The sequence below is a fragment of the Fistularia commersonii genome, chromosome 9 (assembly GCF_037954325.1).
Source record: "Fistularia commersonii isolate RoL2024-O1a breed Wild chromosome 9, RoL_Fcom_v1.0, whole genome shotgun sequence".
In the NCBI taxonomy this organism is placed as follows: Eukaryota; Metazoa; Chordata; class Actinopteri; order Syngnathiformes; family Fistulariidae; genus Fistularia; species Fistularia commersonii.
The window spans coordinates 3,332,250-3,359,505 of NC_141292.1; the positions used below are offsets into that span (position 1 = coordinate 3,332,250).

The following is a 27,256-nucleotide window of genomic DNA, read 5'->3' on the forward strand; positions in this document are numbered from 1 at the left end:
GATGGAAGTAAGTATTTTTTAAATAAATATATGTTTGGGAAAAAAAAAAATAAGAAGCCACTTGACATAAAGTTTTATTCTGATCAATATATTGATCTGATGTTAAAAAAACAGCTCTGCCTCGAATATTACCCTCGACTTGACCGCTGAGCTACCAGCTGCAATGACCATGGGCAGAGGGTTCCATGAAAAAAACATCTAGAGATTGAAATAATTTTACATTATATTACATATTTTGTGTGTATTTCATGAAAGGGACTGTGTAATATTCCTACCATATCCATTGCTTTGCCAGGCTGATTTGTATGTATCAATATATTTTGTCATTGTACCGTCGCTTCTATTTTCTAATAAAATGTAATATTGATTTGACTTGTGACACGACCGACACGGTTGGCCTACAGGGCATAGAAGACATAGAGGATAGTTACAACAAAGCACCTTTATTTATTTATGAATACAATATCATAAAATACTTTCATTAGAAGAATCATTCTACGTATTTTATAAAGAGGGCGATGAAGATGCAGCCGAACAAGGACACGGTCGAGGCTGACAGGACCACCACGATCACACTTCCGGCCAGGTTTACGAGCGCGCCGAGGCCGGCTCCGACGATAATCTGAGCCAGCTGGACCATGCACGTGAGCGCGGCGCAGTCCACGCCAGTACCACGCAAACTTCCACCGCCCCCTCGCAGCTTTAGTTGCTCCTGGAAACAAAATATCGTTCGGGGAATTGGCCGATGATAGAAAACGATCAATACATTTTAATATGTATTTAAATACATTCAGCTGAGTCTGAATCGCCAGTGCTCCTATGGCAACCTACAAATCTAACCAAGACTTTTAAAACCACCTCACTTGATTTGGAATTGATTTGTTATTCAAAGACATTTTAGAGTGTCTTTCTGACTGATTTTTCAACCTCATCCTTGAGGTTTTCTTTTTTTTTTAGATAAATTGGCATCATGGCAACAAAGCGAGAATACACACATATATGTGCAAATATAATGAGATAATATACAATGTGTTACCAATACGACTCCTGAAACAAATACTGGGGGAAACTGATAACGGGCTGCTTACAAGAATACAAGAGCAAATAATGGCCGATGACAGTTTTATCAAGTGTTTCAATGTTTTTGTTTTTCTGTTTCTTATCAGTATTGCCTGTGTTGGCGCTGCGCTGAGTCTCTCAATTAATAAACCCCTTTGGGCCTTTAGTGCTGAGCGCATTTGTCTGAAAACTGTGTGCATTTAAGAAATTCCCGACTCGCTCCCTCTATTGAGAATGCCTTGTTTTAGAGTAATCTCCCTGCTGCAGACCACATTACAACTAGTGCAAAGTGTAAAGTGCACGACCTGGGAGTGATATTTAAAGGGCAAGAAGGAAAGACAAAATAACCTTACATTTATGGTAGCCTTCACTCCTTGACTTTGCAGTATGCCTGATAGTTGAACGTATGATTGGAATCAAGGTAAATTTGGTGGATTTCAAATCATTCTTATTATTTTATTCATTTATTTATGTATTATCCCCATTCCAATGTTTTGCTTGGTACAGAGACCATCCTCGTGTGCAAAACTGAAGCTAAAAATGGCAAGATGCATTTACACATCCGATTTTGACTGGATGGCAGCTTGGATGCCTAAAGATGAGTCTTATATATTTAAATAAATTCATATTTCGTGAACACATTTGGTTTTTTCACAGAGTAGCATTTAGTGCAGGTGATGCTGATCACTCTAAGACTCTGATGCGGCTTCTTTTTTAATGTTATTTCAAAGTGCTTGTGACCCCATACCCATGCAATATAAATCATGATGTAGACATACAGTGCATTACCTTTAATTCATTGTATCATAAGCAAAATGGTGAGAAAATAAGTTGACCTGAATCGCCTGCTTTAAAAGTGCATTTAAATCTAGATATAGTCTGTGTCATAAACAATCAATTCGAAGAATTTACATGCAGTGAGACAAGCAGTGGTGGATCAACATTTCCTGGAAACATCCAAAATTAAATATTTTTTGGTTGATTCCGGACTCCGGTACTCACATGCCGATAAATGGGAGGGATTTTTTAAAAGAACGACGCTAACACGATCTAAATCTTTCAAGTGTTTTCCTTGACAACAATATTCTTCTTATATCCCGTGACATAAGTGAGCGTTGCCTCATGCATCTCTTTGGAGGGTTTACCAAGGTTGACATATTTTAACGGCTTGGTTGAAGATAAATGGCACGTGGTATTAAGCCTCCAGAGACATTAATCTTTCAAGCTATGCATCATTGTTGGATGTTGTAGGATCCAGGGTTTTGGAAGGTTGATGTATTCTTCTTGGATCACCGTATAAAACATTGCTGTTGTTAATCCCCTACCTCTTCTTCCCGCTGATACTCTGCGATGAGATTGAAAGGGATGGTGTAGAGCGTGCTGGACATGACCCCAAATACACTGCAGAGGATGAGCGTGGCGATGATGTTGGGGAAGAGGCCGATCAAACTTGTGCCCAAGCCAAATACAAAGTAGCCCACGAAATACAAGCCCTTCAACCCGATGTACGGTAGAAGGAAACGTTGCACATCTGAAAACACACAAAAACATCCACAGTTATATCATTTACGTCAGAATCAGGATCTCTTTAATCGCCAAATGCACACAGGATTTTGACACGGTAAGTCAGCGCCTCAAAGCAGGAAATTAAAGATAAGACTTAGAAGTTATATGAATAAAACAACAAAAAAATACAGTTTGGGCTTTGGAAATATAAACAAAATCTTGTTTGTGATTCTTAATTATTATGCTGCACACCTGAGTGTCATTCGCAATACAAATCACATTGAACTTAGTCTGAAAAATAGAATCCAGAGCCAGAGATAGCTGATATATTAGGCACTTAATGTTGCAAACACACTTTGTGGTAGAATAATCTTGAATAGGATTTTAAAAAGAGTAACCAAGTTTCAGATCACAAGGCTCAAGTTCAAGTGAAATTATAATATATTGGTTTTAATGTGAAAAATCTGCCACAATTGTTAGAATCAGGACTGAAGTCTGCAAATTTGTGACACAATTGACTCCAGTCCACACCTTTGTCTCTCTTTTCTGGACAGCAAGGTGTTGTTTCAAGGTCACAATCAGATTGAGGCGTTGCATGCATTGATGAACTTATCAAAACCACCCATATTGCAAATTTGCCGTAGTTGATCACAAGTGGTTATCTTACACTCCAGCAGTATGGAACCATCCAGATTATAATGAATCGAACACTGAGGAGGCCTGAGACATTACTTGCTTTGATTCCTGCTAAATTCTGCTTTCCAGCAAAATGTAGCATGCTTCTTTTAAACCTCTTTCATTAAGGTTATTCTGAGAAGATGTTGTAGAGCAGCCCTCATTTTGCACTTAATAATACATATTTACATAGATAAGCATGGGAAACTCGGAAACCGGTGCTTGCTTCATTTGTGCGAAGTCAGGTAATGAGTGGAGCAGTGTAGTCCACTTTGTTTTCTAAATGCAACCGTAATGAAACTGGGAATTGCTAGCCCCTATCCATTTCACGGATCAGGATTCACAGATGGACCATTTAGATAAGTGAAAGACGCGCTAACTCCTCCACAGAGCTGATAGCTGTTATATGAGACAAATGCATTCAATCTCTTTATCTTATATAGGATGTGCGATGGAAAGTTGCACAATTATACACTGAAGTTACTCACAGGAATACAGTGCAGAGGATACGGCATTGATGCACAGTCCCCAGCAGCCAACCTCCACCCCCCTCTCATATGTAGCATACGCTGTAGAGTTGTGGCTTGCATAGGGATTCCCCTTGTACACAATCTGCCAGGAATAAAAGGAAGGAACGCTTTTTACGTGAACATTTGATAAAATCTTGAGCAAAACATGCATTGGAGATGACAGTGAATCATTATGAAACTGGTGCACTTGAAGTGTTGCTGCCAGCCGTTAAAAAAGGCAGCTGTCCTCGCATTTCACATCTTGAATAACAACGCCTGTAACTACTAGTTTCATATACTATATGAACTACGCTGGTTGGACATGTCATATTTATGATAAGACAGTTCTCTGAAACCACTGACAGCACTGGATTGTTCTTCATCCCCAAAGCTGTTCTTGTGTGTTCCAGAAATAAATGTAAAAAAAGGATCAAGACTGCGCTGCACATTATGTCTGATGAACATGGTCCTGCTGTTGTAGTACCTCTGCTAAAGAAGCTTTTAAAAAGTGTTACTATACATATCAATAATAACTAAAACCCAAATGTGGACATGTAACATTGTGAGGGTTACCTTTGAATATTTTGTGGTTGGGTGTTTTACTTTTCAAATCAAAAGTAAATTATCTGCGGGCATACTTGTGTTAGAGTATTAAAACATCCGCATCAGTGAATTTAATGAAATCGAATAGCTTCATGAACTTCTTTCTCCTCAGAATTCTAGAATGATGTCATTTTATTTCCCTCTATCAAATACATTCTGTACCCATAGCCGACATGTCTTTCGGTAGATTCAAGGATAATGGCTTTGTTGAATTATTGAAACAAATGGATTGAGAAAAAAAAAACAGAGGCTCATATTTGATCCAGGATATTTTAATACCAAAGCACTGTGATTTATGTTCTTACAAATTTTCAGAAAAACCACATGCTTGACGGGAAGTAAATTAAGAATCTTGAACAATGTAGTTCAAAGAATGAGTTCAAAAAATTAATTAAAAGTACAAATGTTATTATTATATCAATTTGATCAATGATGATAAGTAGTGTTATGTAGGAGGTTTTGGATAACATATCAAATGTTACTCGTGTCTGTTATTTTTTTCCTATGGTTACATTTTTGAAACACATGAATTCAATGTCACTAACACTAACAATCACACTAACCTGCCCCATGAAATCGGTGAAGAAAAGCATGTTGCAGAGGAAAGCGGTCCATCCAAGTAAGTGACTAATGCATAGGTAGCGGTAGTGACTTGGCATGTTGATAACAGCTTTCATCAATGATCTAAGTGTCATTCTCTTCTGGACCTGCACACAAAGAAAAAAACCCACACCAGACATTACCCCTCATCATTCTGTGCAATTTTCTTTCTTGCCAGATGTCTCATTTCTTTTGGAAACCGTTTCACTGCAGATGAAAGCTGCAGGTGACCGGGCCAGCAGCTCACAGCAGTTCAAAAGCTTCCACATTATAATATGATTCCTTAATTGGTACAAATGAGGAATTCCAACAGACAGAAAAGGATTTAAAAAGTTTAAAGCTTTGAGAAATGGTGAGACAAAAAAAGCAAATCTCACCAAAAAAGTTTAGATTTCAGAAACAACACTCCTATCTTGTTTTAATTGACATTTCTTTTTATTCTGTGTTGGAGGAACCATACCAGAATCTTCAGAGAAAGCGGAGAAACACTAACAGAAATATTAGCAAATGTACAAGTTGAACCATTAGCATTCAGTGTCTGGTAACAAACATGCTTTGTGAAAAAGGGAAAACAGCCAATTTAAGTAAAAGCATGAAATGCCAGAGAGCATTGATCTAATATCCGCATATGCATACAAAGCAAATAATTCAGCTTAGAAGCTATTTCCATGAAACACGCAAAAGCAACTATTTTCATATGCATGCTGCAAACACATCTTTAAATATCTCCTCACCCTTTTCAACAGTCAAGGATTGTAAAGACCAAGACTAACATGATCTAAATGGTAAAAGACCTAAAATGTCTGCAAATACCTAAAAAAAATATCCAAGTTCTAAAACAAATGAAATGGCCAAACCCAAAATTAATTATAAAAGCTGAAGCATTTGGTAATGCAGTTGCAGCAACACAGTAATGAAAATAAATCTGAATCAATAAATGAATGAACTAAATTTAATATGTGATATCAATGAAACAGTGAAAGTGAAAGTCAGTGAAACAGTGAAGAGTCGAATTCTTGCCTTTACATTAGTATGTCTAGTGCTGGGGTAAACAAGCATTGGTCAAAATGCAATGTTTTTCTGCAAGGTCTGTTAATATATGTGATCAAATGCAATTTTCTTAGGTACAAACGCAGTGAATTTCAAACGTTTTTATGTAACTTCATTGCGGGGGTGTATTCGCCTCTGTAATATTCTAGCTGAAACTGAACAACCTTGACAATTTAACTGTGACTACCGGTCATCTTCAATTTGAGTTTCAATTGTTTTGACCCTGTTACATCATCATTCTGACAATGTGTTAAATACTCAGAAAAGCATGTGTTTGGCTAATCCTTCATTCCAAAGCACAATTGAAAGTAACAAGAAAGTTCTAACCGATAAATTGCCATGCTCTGTTACCAAAATTATTCTAAAACTATCATATTGTAGCATGGGGTGGAGACTGACCAGCGGAACCCCAGAATCCTTTGCAAACAATAAATGAGATATAATAAACAAATAATAAATCTTTGCTAAACCCCAGCCCGTCACATTGGTGTCAGAAGTTGGATTGCAAAATGACAACCATGTTTGGAGAAATGCAGGATATGACACTCCTGCCAGAACTCCAGCTAAAGTGGAGTGTTGAGGCCTGGAAGTTCAAAAGATTGGAAAACAGCGATGCAAGGATTGGCAGCAGTGACGGGGGGGTCGGCGGCAGCAGAATGAACGACGGCGACCCGAGGATGACCGGTGGTGGCGCGAGGAGCAGCAACTCTTTCATTGTAGATTACGAGCGCTACAACAGCAGCTGGGTCGTATTGGCCAAGCCCAGGGACTGCATGTGGACTGTGACATCGGGCTCTAGTGGACACAGGGTCATTCATCTCGCTGATCCAGCCTGGGGTCCTTCCTGACACTACTGATCCTGAATATGGGGGCTAGCAATGCACCCACCACAGCATCACCACTGCCACGGGTCAGCGCACTAAGATGCTGGCAGGGACGATCCTCCCAGTGACTGTTACCTCCAGCTACATAGAGCGTAAGCTTTGGCTAGCAAGAATTCAGGATCCCTCGACCTTCTAAAAAAATGGGAGGCTGTGGTTGATGTACCGAGGGAAACGCTATACCTAGGTGAGGAAGATATTACACTCCATTCTCAGGTGAAGATGGACTGCGTTGAACCTCATCTCCAGCAAAAGGCGCAACAACCTCAACGGCGGTCATCCGAGGAAGCAATCAAGCCACCCCAGAGCCATCATCCGCTGAGAATAGGCAGGCGATCAGTGACTTGTACTGCCGGAGATGTGGGGATTTGGAGATTGGGCACGCCATTTGTTAAACCCCCTGGATATGTTTGTCGATCTTTTCACAGCCAGGGGTGAGGACTGTGCTCGGACCAATTTGGTCCAGCAAGAAATTGCCACTGGAGGGGCGCATCCAATTTGTCTCCGCCCCTGACATCTACCATTCACCAAGCGGGCTGCAGCTTTAGGGAAGATAAAGGAGATGTTGGAGGCTGGAATAAAAGGCTAGGAAAATGGACGAATCCTGGCGTTTTTGTGTGGACTACAGCTTATTGAACAAAGTCACACGCAAGAATTCTTATCCACTGCCATGGGCGAACAATGTTCTGGACTACATTGCAGGGTCCAGCTGGTTCAGCTCCCTTGACCTCAGGAGTGGCTATTTGCAACTGGAGTTAGTGCCAGAGGCATGCGCTAAGACTGCAGTTTCCACAGGCGAAGGACTGTGGCAGTTCAGGGTGATGCCCTTTGGTCTTTGCAATGCACTGGCCACCTTTGAGTACTTCATGGGGAGGGTCCTGGACAATTCCTCGGAGTCAGTGTGTGGTCTATCTGGATGACCTTCTGGTCCATTCTGCAAAGTTCCAGGGGCCTTGGACAACTTTAAGGACGTTTTCTTTGCCATTCGCTCAGCCGGCCTCCGCCTCACCCCAAAGAAGCGCAATTTATTCCGGTGAAAGAGATCTTTTTTTGGCCTATTTGATGATTGCAGCTGGAGTAACCACTGACCCAGCAAAGACACTGGCCGTAAGGGACTAGCCTGTTCCCCAAGTTGTTTGTGAGTTGCAGAGCCTCTTGGGCCTGGCCTCCTACTACCATCTGTTTGTTAAGGATTCTACTACCATTACTACCATTCAGAGAATGTCTCAAGCAAGTTAACCAGGCAAGCTCTCACAGAGGCGTGGTGCAAAGAGAAACGAGCCATAAACGTCCACTGTTGTGGAGAGGATTTCACTCCTGGGGCCCAGGTGTGGGTCTACAGCCCAGTGATGAAAAAGGCCTCTCCCCCAAGCTGATGAGCCACTGGGTTGGGCCTTGTACTGTTTTAGAAAAACGGTCAGATGTTGTGTATAGGGTGAGACTAATGCAAAGGGGTAGCCTGGTCGTCTTGCACAGAGACAGACTTGTCCCTTACCAACCTCTACTCCAACCAGAGGACAAGTTTCTGCCCACCAGAGACCAGCCCCCCTTCTGAGCTGCTCAGGAGAGAACTAGTCAACCTCGCCGACACCGTAGGACCCCAACCTGATATAAGGACTTTGTAATGAACGCTAAGGTTGCTGAGGATAGCTAAGCTGCTTGGTGGGGGCTATGTAGCATGGAGCGGGGACTGGCCGGCAGAACCCCAGAATCCTTTACAAATGATGACGCTGCTGACTGCTAGGAGCTTCTCTTGGTTCTATGTTAAAGAACTCCATGGTTGACTGTAAAATGAGGTGTTCAACGCGTGACACTAAACTGGGCCGTATTGGGGGAGTGCACCCTCAGGCTAACTGTTAACCTTGAGAGAGATGCCCCCTGGTTTCCACTGTTCGTTGTCTTTTCAATTTAAGCCATCTTCTAAAGAGCAATTTATCCTTGACTCCGATTGTTGCTTTGCTAAACCCCAGCTCGCCACATTATCAACAGACAGAATGATTACAAGGCTATAACAGTCCCAATTCCGCATAGATATCGTTTAACCAGACCGAGCAGTGTTAATCCCTGTAATCAAGCTTTAATTTCCACCTGAAGAATTGATTGACGTGAAAGTGTTACATCTAGAATGGTACAAGGGAAGAGCCAGATCCAGTCGGGACCTGGGATGAACAACCTTTACCTTCTTCGTGCATCAAACCCCTCATCCAGCTTTTAAGGGTAGAGAATTTTTTACTTAAGCGGTGCAATTATCCCATGGATGATATAATTCTACACACAAACGTGTCTATATGTACACATCTATACTCTCAAAATGTTTGTGCATGTTTTTTTCCTCAACTGTCATGAACCCAAGTACGTAAACCTGCAGCTCACAAATGTGAATTTTGAACACGTAATCTCACGCGTTACAATACTTGAACCACACATTGTGTGGAAATTACACGTAAAATTACAATTGGTGCATAAGTTATTCTAAAGAATCGATCTGATGTAATAAAAAAAGCGAATTTAAACTTTTTTTTCACTTGTGCAGGGATGAATACTGAAACTTGGTAAAGAACATTGGTAGTGATGTTTTAAATATTCCTCTGCTAGAAGTGAAGGAGTCATATGGAGATGGATAATATTGTAGACATTTTCAACAGGATATAGGTATTGTGGTATCTTCAGTATTGTGTCACGTACTGCATTGCACTCTTGGTCACCTCTTGAGCAACATTTCTGAACGTGAACTTGGAAGTTTAAACTATCAAAATAATTTCAGACAGCACGGACACATCACAGTTGACGAGAAAACACTCACAACAAAGAGGAACACGGCTGCTATAGAGAGAAACACAATGCCCATCATGCTGCTGGACTGAGCCTTTTTTTTTTTCACCCCCCCCCAAAAATGAGCCCCCTAACAAAAACACATTCATCAAAACCAAACCGCTTCCCAAATCACAGGCTCCCTGGCTTAATGACAGAGCCAGCTCCCTTCTGATACGAATAATTGTCACACATCACCGGGTGACCTGATTCTTCCCACTGCTACCATCTCATTGCCGTTGTGTCAAAATAGTAAAGAAAGAGTTCATTTCAAGCCATTTGTGTTCTCTGCTAAACTTACCATCAGACAACATTGTGGGTTCCAAATTCATTTAGATTCAATTTGTCATTTACTGAGATGCAACAAATGTTTGAACACAATGGAACGTATGAAGAATACAAATACATGTCTCAGAAAACATATATCCTGGAGCTATCATAAAACAAACATATTGTATCAATCACTCACAAAGAATGCACTGTGATTGATGTTCCATCAATAATTTTGAATATGCTACTGCTATCCTTGGCATAGTTTTTAAATATGGGATTGAGCTACAAATATAAGCATTTGCATTACATTTTCTTCATTTTTTTTGGTACTTTTAGTGCATGTTTCATTCCCCCATCCTGTAATTTTACTGAAGCTTCTTTTTCTAATTTCGTAATCATGCAGTGAAGGCAGGATTGCATCATTGATGATGCCAGAGTGTACCCTCTGACTGCCACATCGGTTAGATAAATGAAGATATTGAATGGGCATATTGGGCTCCTGAGGCTTTAGTACCACATCCTTTTATCTACTTTAGGGCCACGGTGAATTCCATGTTTGTCCTCGTAATTGGTAGACTAGAAAGACAAGTCAGACAAGAAGGACTAAATCGATGGATAAACTAGATTGACAGGTGGATAGATTGACGGACGGATGGACGGACAGATACTCTTCATTTGCAAATATTACATTGACACTTCTTTGGGATTTAAATTTGACTACCTCGATGTGGCAACATGCAACATTTACGTTTCCTCGTTCACCTCCAGAAATAGCGCTAATGCCCATGCTGCCACTCAAACTTCACTTTGTCCTGCATGCTACAGCTCTCTTGTCCACATTTGAATTCAGGGTCGTATTCTGTCCAGTTAATTAAGACTTTGGTTTTCTTTTTGTGCGTATTTGCGTGTATTTGATCGACTGATGCTTCATTGATCAGGATGTTTAATACCACAGATATTCCAGAGGGTGTTTGATGCCATTGACACTTTCAGATGATACAAAATGAATTATGAAAATTTTTGAAAATATTATAGTATAGACAAACCTATCATTGTACTATACTGCTCAAAAAAATGAAGGGAACACTTGAACAACACAATGTAACTCCAAGTCAATCACACTTTTGTGAAATCATAGTGTCCACTCAGGAAGCAACACAGATTCATTTTGACTTGTTTTAAGGACATTACATCAAAGTTGGATCAGCCTGGAGTTTGTTTTTACACTTTAATTTTGAGTGTGATTCCTAATCCAGACCTCCATGGGTTGATACAATTGATTTCCATTGATCATTTTTGTGTGATTTTGTTGTCAGCACATTCAACTGTGTAAAGAGCAAAGTATTTCATAAGAATATTTCATTCATTTAGATCTAGGATGTGTTTTTTAAGTGTTCCCTTTATTTTTCTGAGCAGTGTATATACCTAAATAACACATTTTGTAACACATTTCTGTGGTAATTTTTTTCCACGTGAATTAACTGAAGCGGTCAGCTTCTCTGCGAGGAAACAAATCATCCCCTTAAAACATCTGAGCTCAGATACTTCTGAAGCTGTAAGCAGAGTAGCTAAGAATGCCAGGTAGGGGTAATTGTTCCGCACGCAACAAATGATTCAAGAAAAAAAATCACAATGCATATTTTCTATTATATACAGGAACACAATATAGCTACTCAAAAAAATCGCTTACCTCCTTGTTCAGCTGTTTTGCACTAGAGGTCACTGAATTGGCTTCTCCAAGAGCAGAGAAGGACCTTTGCCTTAATTCTGGGACTGATGGTGGAACCACAGGAGAGACTGGCTCTTTGGTCAGCGCACCATAACCATTGCTGCTGGAACCAAGTAGGCGAAGGGCGCTGGGAGGCACGATGTTAGCAGCACCTGGGACCGTACTCAAAGGCTGTTCTGGAATACTGAATAGGTGAACAGTGAGGAAGACACCCCAGGTCAAGGCGGAGAAGAAGTAGATGACTTGGTACTCAGAGCCCAGTAGCTGACCCATTATGGAGTGACCCCAGTCCATTGCGCCAACCAGATACCCAAAAGCTCCACCAAGACCTGGAAAGCGAAACAGTTCAACAAATCAAAAGGAATCTTCATTACGGTAGCTTTAATTGAGTCAGGTAGCTCAGGTGGTACTGCAAAGGTTGTATTGTTCTGAAAATCAGGGAACAACATGGGTCGCTTTGCTATTTAAATTATTGGGTCATGTAACAGAGTCTGCAGTTTTAGATTCAAATGTTGGCATTTTTGCTTTGGTGTGTAAAGCAGGCGTAAACTGGCAAACTGTTACATAAAAGTATGAAGTGCTACACGGATGTGCTGATCGACATTGCTAGATTTAATTCAAATATCGCATGACATGTTCATAAATTATAAACCGTTAAATCTGATGTATTTGAAAGAAAAGCTTTTTTACACTATAATTGTTTTCATTTCAAGGAAGTGGATCCTGTTTCAAATGGATTTGTGATGCACTATCTGTAATTTGTGCTGGATTATTGTCAATAGAAGCAATCCAACCCCCAGGGGAATCAAGATTTTCTGAATTAGAATTTCTGGTGTCTGATTGCCGAAACCTGACATTACAGCTCCCATTTAAACAGATGTTGTCTGCCACGTAATGCAAATGTGGGGAAAAGAACCAAGCTTCAATTAATTAAATTACATCCAGAAAACGAACAGAAACAGGACTTTGGACTGAGTATGGTATTTTATGGATTCACATAGACATAGAATAAAGAGCAGGGAGTACCGTCTATGTAATATGTTTTAAAAATGAAGCTAGATATCTGAGGTGACAAGCTCACTCGGTCAAGACAACGAAAAAAAACCAAAATAAATAGAAATGTTTTAACTCCATACCAGGTATCGTCTCAAAATGCATTACAGGAGAGAAAACAGAGGTATATATGCAGTGCAATGCAACATATTTAATTGGTACACCTTTAAATGCCAACAGATTTCATCTATAAGGTCCACTGAAATTAATTACAGCACAAGTTGAGAAGGGCTAAGTCTCCAAACAGATGAACAAATCTATTATGAAAGGTTCATTATAGAATAATGATTATACGATACTGTGTCATTTAGACACAAAGCGCCGCATGGTGCTTCTCACATAAAATGTATTTATCTTTTTGAAAAAAAAACAAAAAACAGGAGTAAGGTAGTGATAAAATATACGTTGCAACTAACAAGTTTATGCATAGCAGTAAGGAATATATTAATTAAAGGCAAGCTTCGGTACTGTTTTGACCCTTGATCTGCAGCAAACTGCTTGCCAGTTTGTGAAAAGGGGTGACCCAACTAAAGGCTGCTTCACCTAATTAAGAAAACCCTCAGCACACAAGCAAATTGGACTTAAGAGGAAGCTTTATTGACCAGTAAAATATATATTTGTCAAATTGCAGTGGTGGTTCAATTAAACAGAATCAAATGCTACTACTGTACTTGAAACTACTAAAAATAAAGAAATATTGTGACTCAGACTTCATGTTAAATTAACATTTGTAAGCATTCAGAGACAAACACTGAACTTAAATAAGATGTTCATGCTAAATGAGTTAGTTGATATATGTTTATGTTCATTATTTTTTCATTAACTTTGAAGCCATATGCTCGGGCAAGGTGATAAGTTATAAAATAAATTATTTTTAAAAGTCATTTTTCAAGTTTTGGATTTTTATTAATGTCCACAAAATAAATTTCAATTAAAGTTGGAGATGGTAAGAACTTTGAAGAAATGATACAAGGTAAATTTCAATGATGTGATATTAGGCTCTTCCTTTCCATAGAAACACTCGGTATTGTAATTTGTTCATTAAGTTATTGTTACATCCATTCATTGTACTGGGTATAAAATAATAAGTTACATGACATTAATTTCATGCACTAAAGAACAAGACAACATCAGTTTGGTTGCACAACCATATTTAACATTCCTTGTTATATAAATTGAGCTTTCAAACTGGCGTGCATCACTTAGTCAGTCATTATGTTTGTTGTTTGGGCTTTTTTTCTTTGGCCTTTTTTTACTCATTGCGGAATTTTCAGTGGGATGGAATGATTTAATGCAAACTCAATATCCAGAGAGTGAATGAGGTGGGTCATATCAAATATGAAGCCAGCCTGGCTGCTTATGCAGTGCTCTGTCACAAGACTGACACTAAGCCTTAAGCTTTGTCAAACTCTGCTCTCTGTGAGCCTGCTCTTTCAGGGGCAGCAGTGATCAAGGGACTGCAGTAACAAACACAGTTACACTTCTTATTTCACTACTAATTTCATTTTTGATGCTTACACAAGAACTGTGCACTCATTTTTGATAATTTGCTGCAAACGACACTGACCAACTTCATGTGACTGTGACCAAATATACTCTTTTTTTTTTTATGGATGAGATGAAAATAATAGGATATTGAGAATATTAAATTCTATACAAATTCTTTGTTTTAAACAACTTGTTTCAAGCAAAAGCACAAGTTTCCATAGTTAACCATCACATTAATCATTTACTTTAGATACTTAATCTCTTGTTTTATTTTCTTATTTCATAGATATTATCCTTAACTGCGTATTTAAGATGAAACCAGATTGACGAATCTTGTCGTATTACTTTTTTTGTAAAGATTTGTCGAAAAACATGCTGTTGTGAAAGGCCTTTGTGTTTTGACAACTTTTTCAGGAACTATAACAACTTTTTTTGATTTTAACTGTGACTGTGAATTTTTTTTTAATGTCCTTTTAATGGTAATTGTTGCAGATAACTTGGTCTTTTCAAAAAATAATCTCCTCGTTCACTTAATTTAATTCTCAGTCTTATTTTCCAACCACACACACGGTCCGTCTCACTCCACACGTCTCATTTCATCTTCTTCCTTTCTGCTGCTCCACTGGTCACCACAGTGAATCATCTGCCTCCAAGTAACTCTCACCTCTGCATCCTTTTCTGTTTATTATTCCCCCTTTCTGACTTTATCTCCATCCTGCTGAGAGATCTTGACAAATACACTCCTGCCTCCTCAGCCAGACACTTCCGTACCTCCACAGGGATATCATTAGGACCAGATATTGTTTTGGTTTTTTATCTTCTTCAATGCCCTCCTCACTTTTATCGATCTCTGCTACTTCAACTGACAATTGACCTCCACAAGGATATCAATGCGACCCGATGTCTTTCCACTTATCGTCTTCATTGTCATAATTTAGATCTCTTCGTTCTCTCTCGTAAACCTCATTCATCAACTCCACACATCTCTCACCGCTGGTTGGTATATTGAAACATCATAACATTACAAGGGATGTAATGATAATGGTTCGCTCCAGCAAACTGTGAACTAATGTAGATCAGTGAGAACAATTTACCCACGGAAAATCAAAATAAGAATATTACAACACTGAAGGCTTGTAAAACATGGCCAAATGAAGAAGCTTTCGTAAGCTTTGGTATGATAACCAAGTCCCTATACTTGTGCAGAAAAACAACTCCTGAACCTAAACACAACGGGTGAAATTTTCAGCATATCTTAATAATCTAACAGGCTCTCTTTTGTCTTTTTTTTCCTTTTAGGTTCAGCCACGTATTTTTTAACTAGAGTATAGGGTAAGTCTATCCAATAGAAGTATAAGTAACCAGTAACTATAAGCATAATTACTGCAAAACCAAATACAACAGTTGATAATATTCAATATAGATAATATCCATCCATTCATCGATCTATTCTCTGATGCTTTTCCTGCAGACAGGGTCGCGGGGAATGCCGGAAACTATCACAGCGTTCATTGGGCGAGAGGCAAGGACTGGTCGCCAGTATATTGTAGGCCCTATAATATATATATACATACATACATATATATATATATATGTGTGTGTGTGTGTGTGTGTGTTGTTCAAGGTCCGCTGTCTTTTTTTTCAAATATGGTCTCTATATGTGTACCTTTGTATACCTGATAAATGGTGAACATTTCACTGAAGTTAAGAGCAGCAAAAAGTATATATCCCCTTTTGTCTACACAAGCAATGCAGGCTTATGTTACAAGAAACATGAACAGATTTTATGTGAGCAGCGTGCAACAGAGTGGCTTCTATGAAAGTCTAATACATTATACCATAAATATTTTCTGCTTGATTGCATAGGTGACCAACAAAGTATAGGATTGAAGAAAATAGGAAACAACAAACCTTGTGAAAAACTTCATAACCAGGGAAATGGCAAGAAATGGCTGTGCTGTGTGAGTGAATCACAATACAGCAGGGCAATTCTCTTGTAATACTAAAAACAAAAGTAAAGAGCGCGTAGAAGGAGGAAAATTACAACAGCTTGGGCATCGGAATACGTATTTGTAAATGTACAATACATGTAGAAGAGTTTTTTTGTTATTCCGTGCAAAATATTTAAAACTTGCAGCATTTGATGACAAAGAATAGGCAGCTCTTGAGCTTTAACTGATGTGATGCAACCCCATCACCACCACCACCACTTTAAGACTTTATTCACATTCCATCATTAACCTCTGACCATAAGCTTTGGTTAGTGACTGAAAGACCAAGGTTGTGGTGGCTGAAATGAATTTATTGAGTTAAGCTGCGTTAAGCTGAGTTTAATATAATATTATATTTTATATTTCTTTTATACTGCAATGTGCATTTCATAATTTAAAAATGTGGTCTTTTCAGGAGGACAAGTGAAAGCTACAGGCACAGTGTTTTCTTTGGGAGAAATAGAATTATTTTATGAGACCATATGAATATGAATATTACAATATAAAATATTACAACTCCACTGCGAATGGCCACATTCTACCTTGATCCCAGCGCTAACCGACAGGCTGCCCCATGTTCTTTCCAACTTAATCTTTTGGAGAGAAATATTGCTAGTTAGGTACTTTTCGGTATGTACTGATATAGTTCTGCGGGTTGAGTCTTAGTTCAAATCAACAAAACTGTTTCAATTAATGACCTATAGGGAATTAGACAGCGTCTTAATTTAAGAATCGGGATCACTTTATTTGTCCCTGAGGGGCAATTGGAGGCTGAATGGAAAGCATAAACACCTGAGGAATTAGCGTCAATAAATCATCTTTACAACTTTATGATGAACTGTATCCATGTATGCATATGGCTATACATCTTTATAAATATCTATTTATAGATCATTTAACACTGGCCCAGTCTCTGATGCATGCCTTTATGCAGGAATTATTAATTATTGCTTCATATGAAAAAAAAATAAAGGCAAGACATTGGATCAGGAACTCCCAAATTAATCTAAGTTAAACGCAATTTAGAGCTTGGGTAATTTACTGTTTCTCTGAGCTCCAGGAATGTATGGAGCTTCCTTAATAATTCTTATGTTGTTGTGAAATGCTGTGGATTTCTGATTGTTTTGTCAGTCTCGTGGTGCCATTAGAAGAGATAGAAGAACATCTGAGACATCGGAAATAATTGTCTTTGTAACCTGATCTCGATTTCAAAGATGCTTGTATGGGACTGGCAGCCATTGTCAGTAGCTGTAGTCACAAAATTAGGTTATCAAGTACTTATGAATCTAACTGAAGTTGCTCTGGTGTGATTAATAGAATCAGATTTTAATTTCTGTAAAACCTGTCCAGTGAGACATCACACTCTAAATAAATGAGCTTCTGTTAATGTTGCTACGGCAGCCTACTTGCCTGTGACAGCTCAGAAAATCACAGACAAATGAATTCTATGCGCTAGTGTCTTTTGGTTCAGTGCATGTGAAGTTTTGGAAGAGCTTAGACAAAAAGGCGCTAGAAGTACTGAGAAACACACACAAAAAAATTCAACTTCCAACCTCACATGCCAGAGCTGGCAAGAAAGAGTCATGTGTCTGGCCTGCGTCTCTCAGCCTAGACCCATGACTGCAGCACATGACTAGTTCAGGCTGGATTAAACCTGACTCACACCAGCTGGTGCTGGCTGACAGCTAAGAAAGTGAATGAAGAGGTATTTGCTGGATCCCGTCTACCCTGATCATGTAAATTTAGATGCAGAAATTCCAGTTTGATATGTAATCTCATCAGCATATATTTAAAGAACGGTAATGATTACAAATCCATCTGTCCGGAGTGCTGCTGGGCGGAAAAAAATTACATTAATTCAGAAAATGATGATTAGCTTTGTTTCTTAACCATTTTGTCACTTTTATTGTTTTGATTTTCATTGTTTCTTTTCAATCTTTTTTTTTTTTGTATATGTCTTTACTGTGTCCCTAAATAAAATGTATTATCATCCCTCAAAATATCTTGGTATTTCATTTTACATATAAAAGCTGCATTCTATAAACACTGGCACTTTCTCCCCCGCTATATTGTGCAAAATTAATGTATACTGTATGGAATGTCTTCCAGTTCTTATTTGAGCGCAAGTAGAGTCAGTAGAGGAAAATTCAATCCAAATTTTAATCTAGCACAAGAAGTCTCTTTAAATATATCACATTTTATTTCAGTCTGGGAAAAATCCAGAGAAGACCATCCAACAATCCATATATGATAAATAATCAGGGAGCATAAGGGCTATCGATCTCATGCTTTATGCAAATTAAACTGTTTCTCTTGATGATTACAAAACACTATAGTATTCGACTTACTCTTGTGTAACATGTTTTTATACATTTTGCCCTCAGGTTCAGTTGCAATGATGTGTGACTAATTTGTTTTCACTGAAAATTTACCACCTAGAAAACTCTGACTTTGTATTTTGAACCGAGCATTTTAAAAGGATCAATCAACCGGGTGAACTTGTTTTAGAAAAACATAAAACCTTATGAAGACCATGGAAAATGGCCTCCACTTATATAGGGCTTTTGATTCCTTATGGTTTCAGGCTGCTGTACGCTGGATTAGATGCAGCCATTCACACACACACTCACACACACACCCATGGCGGCTGTCATGCAAGGCGCTAACCGGCCCATCGGAAGCTACTGGAGGGTTCAGAGTCTTCCCAAGGGTGCTGAAAATCAAAACAAAGACCTTGGAATTGGAGGGTCGCCTGCTCTACCAACTGAGCCATAGCCGGCCCCTTATAGTTAAAAATAACCTTTTTTCATCTGAATGCAACCCAAACAAGAGTCCTCCATGGACCAATGTTTCCTGGAATTTTACAAAAATTATGAGAATAATAGCGATAATAAATTGTGATTTAAAAAGCACTTTTTACCAAAGAAAAACAAGAAGAAGCAATACAAGGACATAATGGAATGGAAACAAATTAAATCACTGATTTGTTACATTCATATGCACCTGTTATCTTGTTTAATGTGCTTTAATAAATTTCTTGTTCTTATGATGGAAAAAAATCGATTTCCTAGGAAACCGTGACTAAAATTTGAAAAAAAAGAGAAATGAATCTTCTTTTCAATACAACCACAAAAAAACATTTCCATTTCATTAGAAATACTTTTTCGCAACATATAAACTAGGGATTGAAAAGCTTAGATAAATTCCATGTTCCTGCCCCGAACTGATGGAAAATTGCAAGGCTAATCCATCAAGCTTTCTCCATCCCAGCTGCTGTAGAACCAATTATTTCAAGTTTTAACAAAGAGACCAGAAACCTCTAAGCTGTCATGCTCAGGTGGAAAAATGTGACATATACTCAAACCCCTCCAAATCCTAAATATTTAAATGCCTTCTGGGAAAAAATAAAATACAAAATATTTATGCAGCTCATCTTTTCCCCCCACCATGTTATTTATATTTTCTAAGTTAAAAAAAAAAAAAGTCACTAAGATTTCAGAAATACAAAAAAAGCAGCAACATATCTCAGGAGTTTGTGGTGTTTGCCTGTTTCCCTTTCCACACCTGAGACTTCAGAGAATGGGACATAATGAGAGTTTGTATGATTTTAACTAATATTCTGGAGATAAGTGGAGGGGAAAAAAAAACTTATTCTGAGAAATGTTCCACCCAAAAAGCACTCAAGGCAGCTTATATACCACCTAATTCGCCAGGACCCACTGGACACTGGTGAAAGCCGAAAAAAAAAATCTCCTCATAAGCAACTACAGGCTCCCCCGTTGCTCTGAAGTCACTACAGGATACTAAGCGCCAAGTATTAGCGCAGTCTCAAGGAAAGCGCTCTACAATATGAGCTTATAATTGTTTTTTTTTGATACCATCTCGTTCCATCATAAACTGCCCTTCACATAGTAATTGCCCTAAGAAGAAAAGTAATCCAATAACTACTTCTCTCTGCAATATGCACATTATCTTCTTATAGAAGCGCTGCATTGTAGGAGAAAATAACGCCCCCAACACACACACACACACACAAACAATGTATTATGCACTATGTTTGCAATTTCAGGAATGGTCGGATTTCTGTTGGTGATTAAACTTGAGTGATTTGGAGTAGAGTATTCTCTAAGATTATGTTTGTTGTTATGCTGTTGTTGGACATGTGAGATAATTGTAAGCCACCAAAATTTGACAAAGCAAGAGTCGATCTCTGACAAGTGCTACGCACAATCTGTTTGTGAGTTGTGTTGCAAAATGCTTGAGAGGCAGCTTATTATCTCATCTCGCAACAAATCTGTCGAAGTGCTGGTTGAGAAGAGAAAAACGGGCAGATGTGAGTGATGGAAATATTGCACAGTGCGTGTTATTTCCTTACCTGTCAGTAGAGCATGGTAGTGGAGACCTCGTTCCTTGTCTTGATGTGAACACACGTCGAACAGGTAGGCTTTTATGGGCCCGTCAATAAAGTCGGCAGCAAAATCAAACAGCACGACTCCGACCATAACCACCACGATGGCCCATATCCTCCGCAGTGACAAGTCACTCACCAGCGCTGCATGACAGATATTGTGTATCAGTGCTTCGGGATATAATCTCAACAACAAGTCACGTTCATAACTGCATGTTCATTATTGATTCCCGCTGAACTTAAACTTGATGCAGCAGAGTTGAATGAGACAAGTGGAAAAAAAAATTAAGAAGCGCAGCAAGAGGCGCTTTTGCCTGAGATCAGAATGAAATGTTTTATTACTCAGATGTGACAGGTGAACACTTTGATAATTGGATTAGATGAATACAATGCCATTGTTTTTGTGCCACATACTCAGAATTTACCATTTTAGTTTGTATTGTTAAAATTACAGTCTAAAAGCAAATATCAGTTCGACAACATGCTCATGGCTGTGTTTAAAGTTATAATTGTAATTTTTGAATGCATGGATGGAACACAGAAGCTTCCCTCATCTATCTATCTATCAATTCTTATAAACCACATAGTTTTGTCAGCAGCAAAGAAAAGCTCTTTGTAGGGCAAAGCCACTTACGTTAGTTATTACAGCTCTATTGCAGTTGCCACTGGTAAATTGATTTTCACATTTGGTTTCACACTGAATTCTGTCAGCTTTGCAGCACAATAATCTCTCTGGCTCCTGTAATGCTTGTTAGTAAAAGTTAGTCATGAATAATTGGGCAACATTTTGGCTGGTGGTTTAATACATGGATATTTTTAAAATTTCAATTATTTCTTGATTTCGCTCTTGTGCCGGTACTACTGCTGTGGTATGACTTTTCTAGTGGTATACACCAAATGTCCGAGAAAAACGTCATTTTTCAAATTTTATTTATTTTTTTCTTTTCATTCAATCAACTTTACCTTGGTTTCAAGAAATCGTTTGTTCAAGAAAACTGAGAAACTTTTAAAGACCTCTTGATTTTGGCCCATTGACCTGATGATGAAAATCATTTTATTTACTTTAATTAAATTTATATTTATAATTGCAGTCAGATTACCATTGTTTGTGTACTGTAATAAGAACGTTTAAGAGATCAGTTGTCACATCAGTAATGGCAACATTATTCATAACTAAAAAATATAATGAAGTAAAATTGGCACTCACACTAGGTGAAAGTGAGTCGCAACAATTGATGACTCCACAAGTGACTGACTTCAGTCAAACTTTCTTCATGCAAATATCACTTTTCCCTGTTAACATGCGAATTCTTGGCTCGTCTGAAATAAAATGCATCGTAAAGCCGATAGAATCCACTTCCTCCTATAGTCTGATATTGTCTCTAGTGCGCTCAAAATTCCGTGGAGGCGATTTTTAGAGGTAGCTAAATACCAGAAATCAGAAGACGTTTGATGTTGATACTGATGAGCATGTTCAGTATTTCAGTATTTCATTGTTTTTTGGTTTTGTTTTGGGTTAACGGCATTGATCGATATTGAATAGACCTTCTGTGTATGTACTGAATCTAGAAGAGATTTTTCAGCCACATTTATTTTTTCACTGGCAGTTGCAAAAGCTGCTCTCACAACTCTTTGTGATGGTGTGTTGCTTGTCATGCTTGACAACAGAATCGGTCATGGTGATTATTTAGTCCTGTCACAGCTGGTTGGACAGAATGCCCAATTTGACTATAGGAGGTGGTCTTTTCTTCTTTTTGGGAATGCGAACATTCTTTGTGCTTTTCACCATTTTGCACTGGGTTTAATGACAGGCCATCTATTAGCGGTCAAGATGACAAGCTAGGAATGCAACCGTATGATAGCATTAGATCTTAAAAACATCGTGTTCATTGGGAATCATAATGTGGATAAAACGAAGGGCTGAACGGATTCTGAATTTGAATTCCAGTCTTGATTAACTCTAGTGCTTCTAAATGTATTGAAGGTTGCACGGAGTAATCGTAGAAAGGAAACGTTTAAGATTACTGAGCACATCGGTGGCTACTTTGCAGCTTCATCAAATGAGATTAGAAATTAAATAGAATTATATTATTTAGTTCTAAAAACAATATTCTTGGAGCGGGAAAAATAAAATGTTAAGTGTAATGCTAAAACGGACATGGGGGCATTCCCAGCATAATAATGCAAACCCTATGTCACATTTTTCCATTTAGTCGAATCCTTCCATGTGAAACATGAAGAGTTAATCAGCTTACTAAACGGGAAAAGGAGGTCTTTCTAGTTGAAACATAACCGACAATCACACCATTCAATGAAGCTAAATTTCAATAATGAAAGGAAAAAACCCTAAGCTGTCATTTTTCTTTTACCGTCAGTCCCAATTTTGAAAGTGTTCTCGCTATGCAAAAATCTTCAGTAACTTTTCTGACAAAAATAACACCCCCTTGTCTGTTTCATATTTGGGTTTTAGCTTAAAATTCCCTGCTAAGTTCTCGTTCAGCAGACATTCTATGAACTTGGATTTCTGTTCTTGCATTTGTCTATAATAAGCCATTTCAAATGTTTTGTTTTCCACAACTGTCGAATTTGAGCACATCAAGCACCGATGCTACCCGTGCCAATCAGACAAAGAGAAGGTATTACTTAATCACAATTTCAGCGAATAACAATACAAGTGCATCATATGGCTGGTCTGTAAAGAATGTGTCCTTTAACAAAGGTCACATATCCTGCAACAATGTTCTCATGATTCCGCCTCGGGTGTATTCTCACAGAAAGGCAATTACTTATCCGTCTGTGCCAGTAGGCACCAGCTCAGGACCATCTTTCAACTTCAGTCACAAGTTGAAGCCGTGACCCTGAGAGCTGCTCAAAATGTCAGAGCTTTCTCTGAGTTAGTATTTGTCCAAGAGGTAAGAGAAAATGATAAATTATATTGTATTGATCAGGCTGGAAACAATTCAAAACAGCCTTTAACATCTGATAACAAATCAGTAGAGAAAGACAGACAAAAGTAAATCTTCACATTTTCACAGAAAGTTTCTCACCTTTAAAACTTTGAAACATTCCCCACTTTCTCTTTCTAGTTTTATTCAAAATTGACACTGTCATTTTTCACATTGAAATCTGTTTCCTTGGAAATTGCTATAGGTTTGGAAAATGTGGAAGACAAATTCACCCGCTTTGAATTTATGAGACATCATATATCCTGAGAAGGATGTGAAAAATTGTACTCATCCACCCCCATACAGCTTTCTGTTCTTTAAATTCGACCGCACGCTCTCTTGCCTTCCTCACCTGAGACGACAACGTCGCCGTTGAGGAACAAGGTGAGTCCCATCATCATGAGGATGCCCAGGGCGAGGATGTAAGGCCTCCTCCGGCCCCATTGTGAGCGGCAGTGGTCGCTAGCAGAGCCGATAATAGGCTGGAGCAGAAAGCCAAGGATCGGGCTGATCAGCCACACGAGACTGTACATGCTGCGGGGCAAACCCACGCTCAGAAGCACCGGTGTGACGAACGCCGCCTCCACCGCGTAGCAGAATTCCCTTCCAAACATGACCAGGCCATGGAGGATGAGACGGCCCCGCGAGCGCCTCGGGGGCTCCACCGCCCCAAACACTGCACTTTCCCCACTGTCCATGTAGTCCTCTTTGGAGCCAGTGTATTCTGTTGAGTTCTTTGGCATACAAGTGCTGTTGAGTTTGTCGGACTGCGGGAGCCGGCAGGGTTGAGGCCGCGCAGACTGGTCCTCTGATAAAAGGGTCATGGTTGAGTAAGGGTGAAGGAGTAAGGGAAAAACTAAAAAAAAAAAAAAAAAAAAAAATCTCTCTGATCCGGCAGGGTGATGGACAAGTGGCTAAATGTCCAGTCCTTGCATTGGTGCTCAGCTCTAGTTCTCCCTTTGCTGCATAGCTGAGCAATTAGTCCAAGATCCAGGCAGCTTTATTTACCTTTGTCTTTCCCTCTTGGTCTGTCCAGGGAGCAGAAGGACTTAGTAAAGAAGTACAAGAAAGAGGAGGAGAAAATGAAGTGGGAGTGATCATCTCTTAAAAGTAGTACTGTAGTAGCCCAAAGTCCCAGGGCTGTTCACGGGAATGTGAATGAGGAATTACATGCATGTGAGTGAGTGTGATGTGTGGTTTTTCAATAAGGACAATAATACACCCTCTTTCTTTCTTACAAGGTGACTACTTTCTATCCTTCGACGGAGGGTGTTGCTACAACACTGAACAGTTATTTACTTATCGAAAAAGGCGTTGACCTTTACATTAAACAACATTAAACTACTTTAAGCAAATTATAAAAGTGATGTGAAAATCAGACCCTGGAACAATTGCATAAATTTACATGCATTTGAATAGATATTGCAATTCATACAATAACAAAATACAAACATTAATATTGACCTTAAAATAAGTGTTGAATAATAAATAGTGAATCAGGCTGATGTATGAAAACTGAAAAACCTACATTATAAAATATATCCTCAAATAACAATCCTTAAAATTTCATTTGGATCATAAAAAAGCAAATTTAACATCTTAATGAGTCAAGTCCAAAGCATCACAATGAGATAAAAGGGCTGTTAAATAGACTTGCAGATATATGTTTTTTCCCCTTGATATATATATATTTTTTTTTATAAATGTTATGTGGTTTTTTTTGTTTGTTTTTTTTAAAAACTAAAGGGAAAGGGAATTACTTCAGTCTTCACACTGACTATTATTAACTGATGAATCCTAGCTTAACTGTGAAATGTGAATGATCACATTAGTATTTATACGGAAAATTGTACGATGTGTGACGGACGTAAAATGCCAGCATTTTGCCTCATGGCTTTTGTAAAAATAAGACTCAGTCATACAGTATATAAATGGTTGCGACTGGCACTCTGGTTCAGGCCAATCCGCATCAGTGAAGTTAAAATACGGCCTTGGTCTAATGGTTTGCTCTTATTGCCTCTTGTTTTTCATTGCATTTGTCATCCGATCATCATGTGATGATCTGAACAGAATGCAAGTCTATTCACCCACAGACCTGAGAATGAGACCAATGAGACATTTCAAAGAAAAACCTTTAAGGCAAAGCCAAAGTTAAATATAATACATCTCATGCATTTAACAATGCCTGACCAAGAAGTCACAGTTTGAAGTATGTCTTAATACCCTGCCTCTTTCAAATTACAAATATATATATATATATATATATATATATATATATATATATATACACACAGTGTATAACCAAACTGCTGTTGTTGCTCCATGACTGTGGTGAAGATACAGAGATTTTGAATGCAATCACTTGTATTAAGATTTCCCAGGGTGGCTCATTTCTTACATTCTTAAATCCCAAACCACACAAACCCATAATCTTAATGCCGATTTACGATACACACCTGTTTATTCAATGTACAACCCTGGATATAACAAATGTCTAAGCAACACTTTGAAATTCAAGACTTTACAGGATGAAGCATTATGTTTCTTGAAAAATAGGGATGAGTTCATCTGACTTGAATATTTTATTCTTAGTTTATATAAGAAAAGTTTTCACAGTTAGCTAGCTCCATAGCTAGCAAGCTAACTAGCTTGCTCGTTAGCTAGCGAGCTTGCTAGCAAGCTTGCTGTAAGAGGAGCAGGCTAGTCCCAATGAGTCTCCCTGGGCAAAAAAGACAAAAGCAAAAGATTAGTTTTTCAACACTACAACTTTCTCACATTTGAACAAAGACGAGGTAGAACGCTATAATTTAAACTCACTGGATGTGACAAAGGCTTGACGTAAAAGAGCGGATAGCAATTCATTCCAAGCATCAGGTGCCCAAAACCTTGACGCATCGTACTTTGGGAACAACATTTCAGAGCATCCACGGAGATTTTTGGAGCCTCTGTTAAGTTATTATTTGAATATTCATTCTTTAATTACTGTGATATAAAGTTTTTTAATAATAGAATTTTTGTCACTATTTGTCTTATCAGTCTTATATTGTTCATGTTTCGAGGATCATTGTTCAGTATTCGTTTATATACTTTTTAGGTCCTTGTCAAGTTGAATGATCTTGGTGTTTACAAAAAAGGAAGAAAATAACAGAAAGCATATATGTGGAATATAACTTACCACGTTTGGCACTTTTCTTGTAGGTGAAAGGGCCTTTATTTTAAGATGTACTTTGATCTGCCGTGTCGCCTAGATATAGATGCTCATGAGTGACTTGATCGAGACTGACCTTGACAAGTGTCAAAAGGTAGAGACGGACAAAACTGTGAGAGATTCCAGTCATTGAAAAACAAATCAAAAAAGAAAAATCTCCAATTAATAAAATGGAAATTATGTGAGTCAAATGATTTGCAGCCTAAAACCTCCCAGTTTCCCTTTTCCTGCGACCAATAAACTTCAGCAGCACATGCTTTCCAAAGAAAAATTGTGTGAATAAATAAAAATAATAAATAAACATACAGCACAACATGACAGGTTCCATTAAAAGCGTATGGTTGACGCTTCTAACTTTGCCTGTCAACAACCATTGTAGAACTTTTTTTTTCTTTCTTTACACTTTTATTGCCTTTATTTATTTTTTTAATAATTTATTTTAAATCTGGATTTTGTGTATATGTATA

The 27,256-nt window shown here is 38.4% G+C and overlaps 1 protein-coding gene across 1 annotated transcript; it reads right to left on the reverse strand.

Moving 5' to 3' along the window:
- Positions 1-466: 466 nt before the first annotated feature.
- On the reverse strand, positions 467-25,642 carry slc45a2 (solute carrier family 45 member 2). The gene is made up of 7 exons (XM_086153047.1): positions 23,934-25,642; positions 20,604-20,780; positions 11,658-12,025; positions 4,916-5,059; positions 3,729-3,852; positions 2,385-2,590; positions 467-712 (listed from the first exon to the last, which is right to left on the reverse strand). The coding sequence occupies exons 1-7, from the start codon at positions 24,403-24,405 to the stop codon at positions 491-493; spliced, it is 1,713 nt and encodes a 570-aa protein (XP_086009173.1). The 5' UTR covers positions 24,406-25,642; the 3' UTR covers positions 467-490.
- Between the last annotated feature and the right edge of the window lie 1,614 nt (positions 25,643-27,256).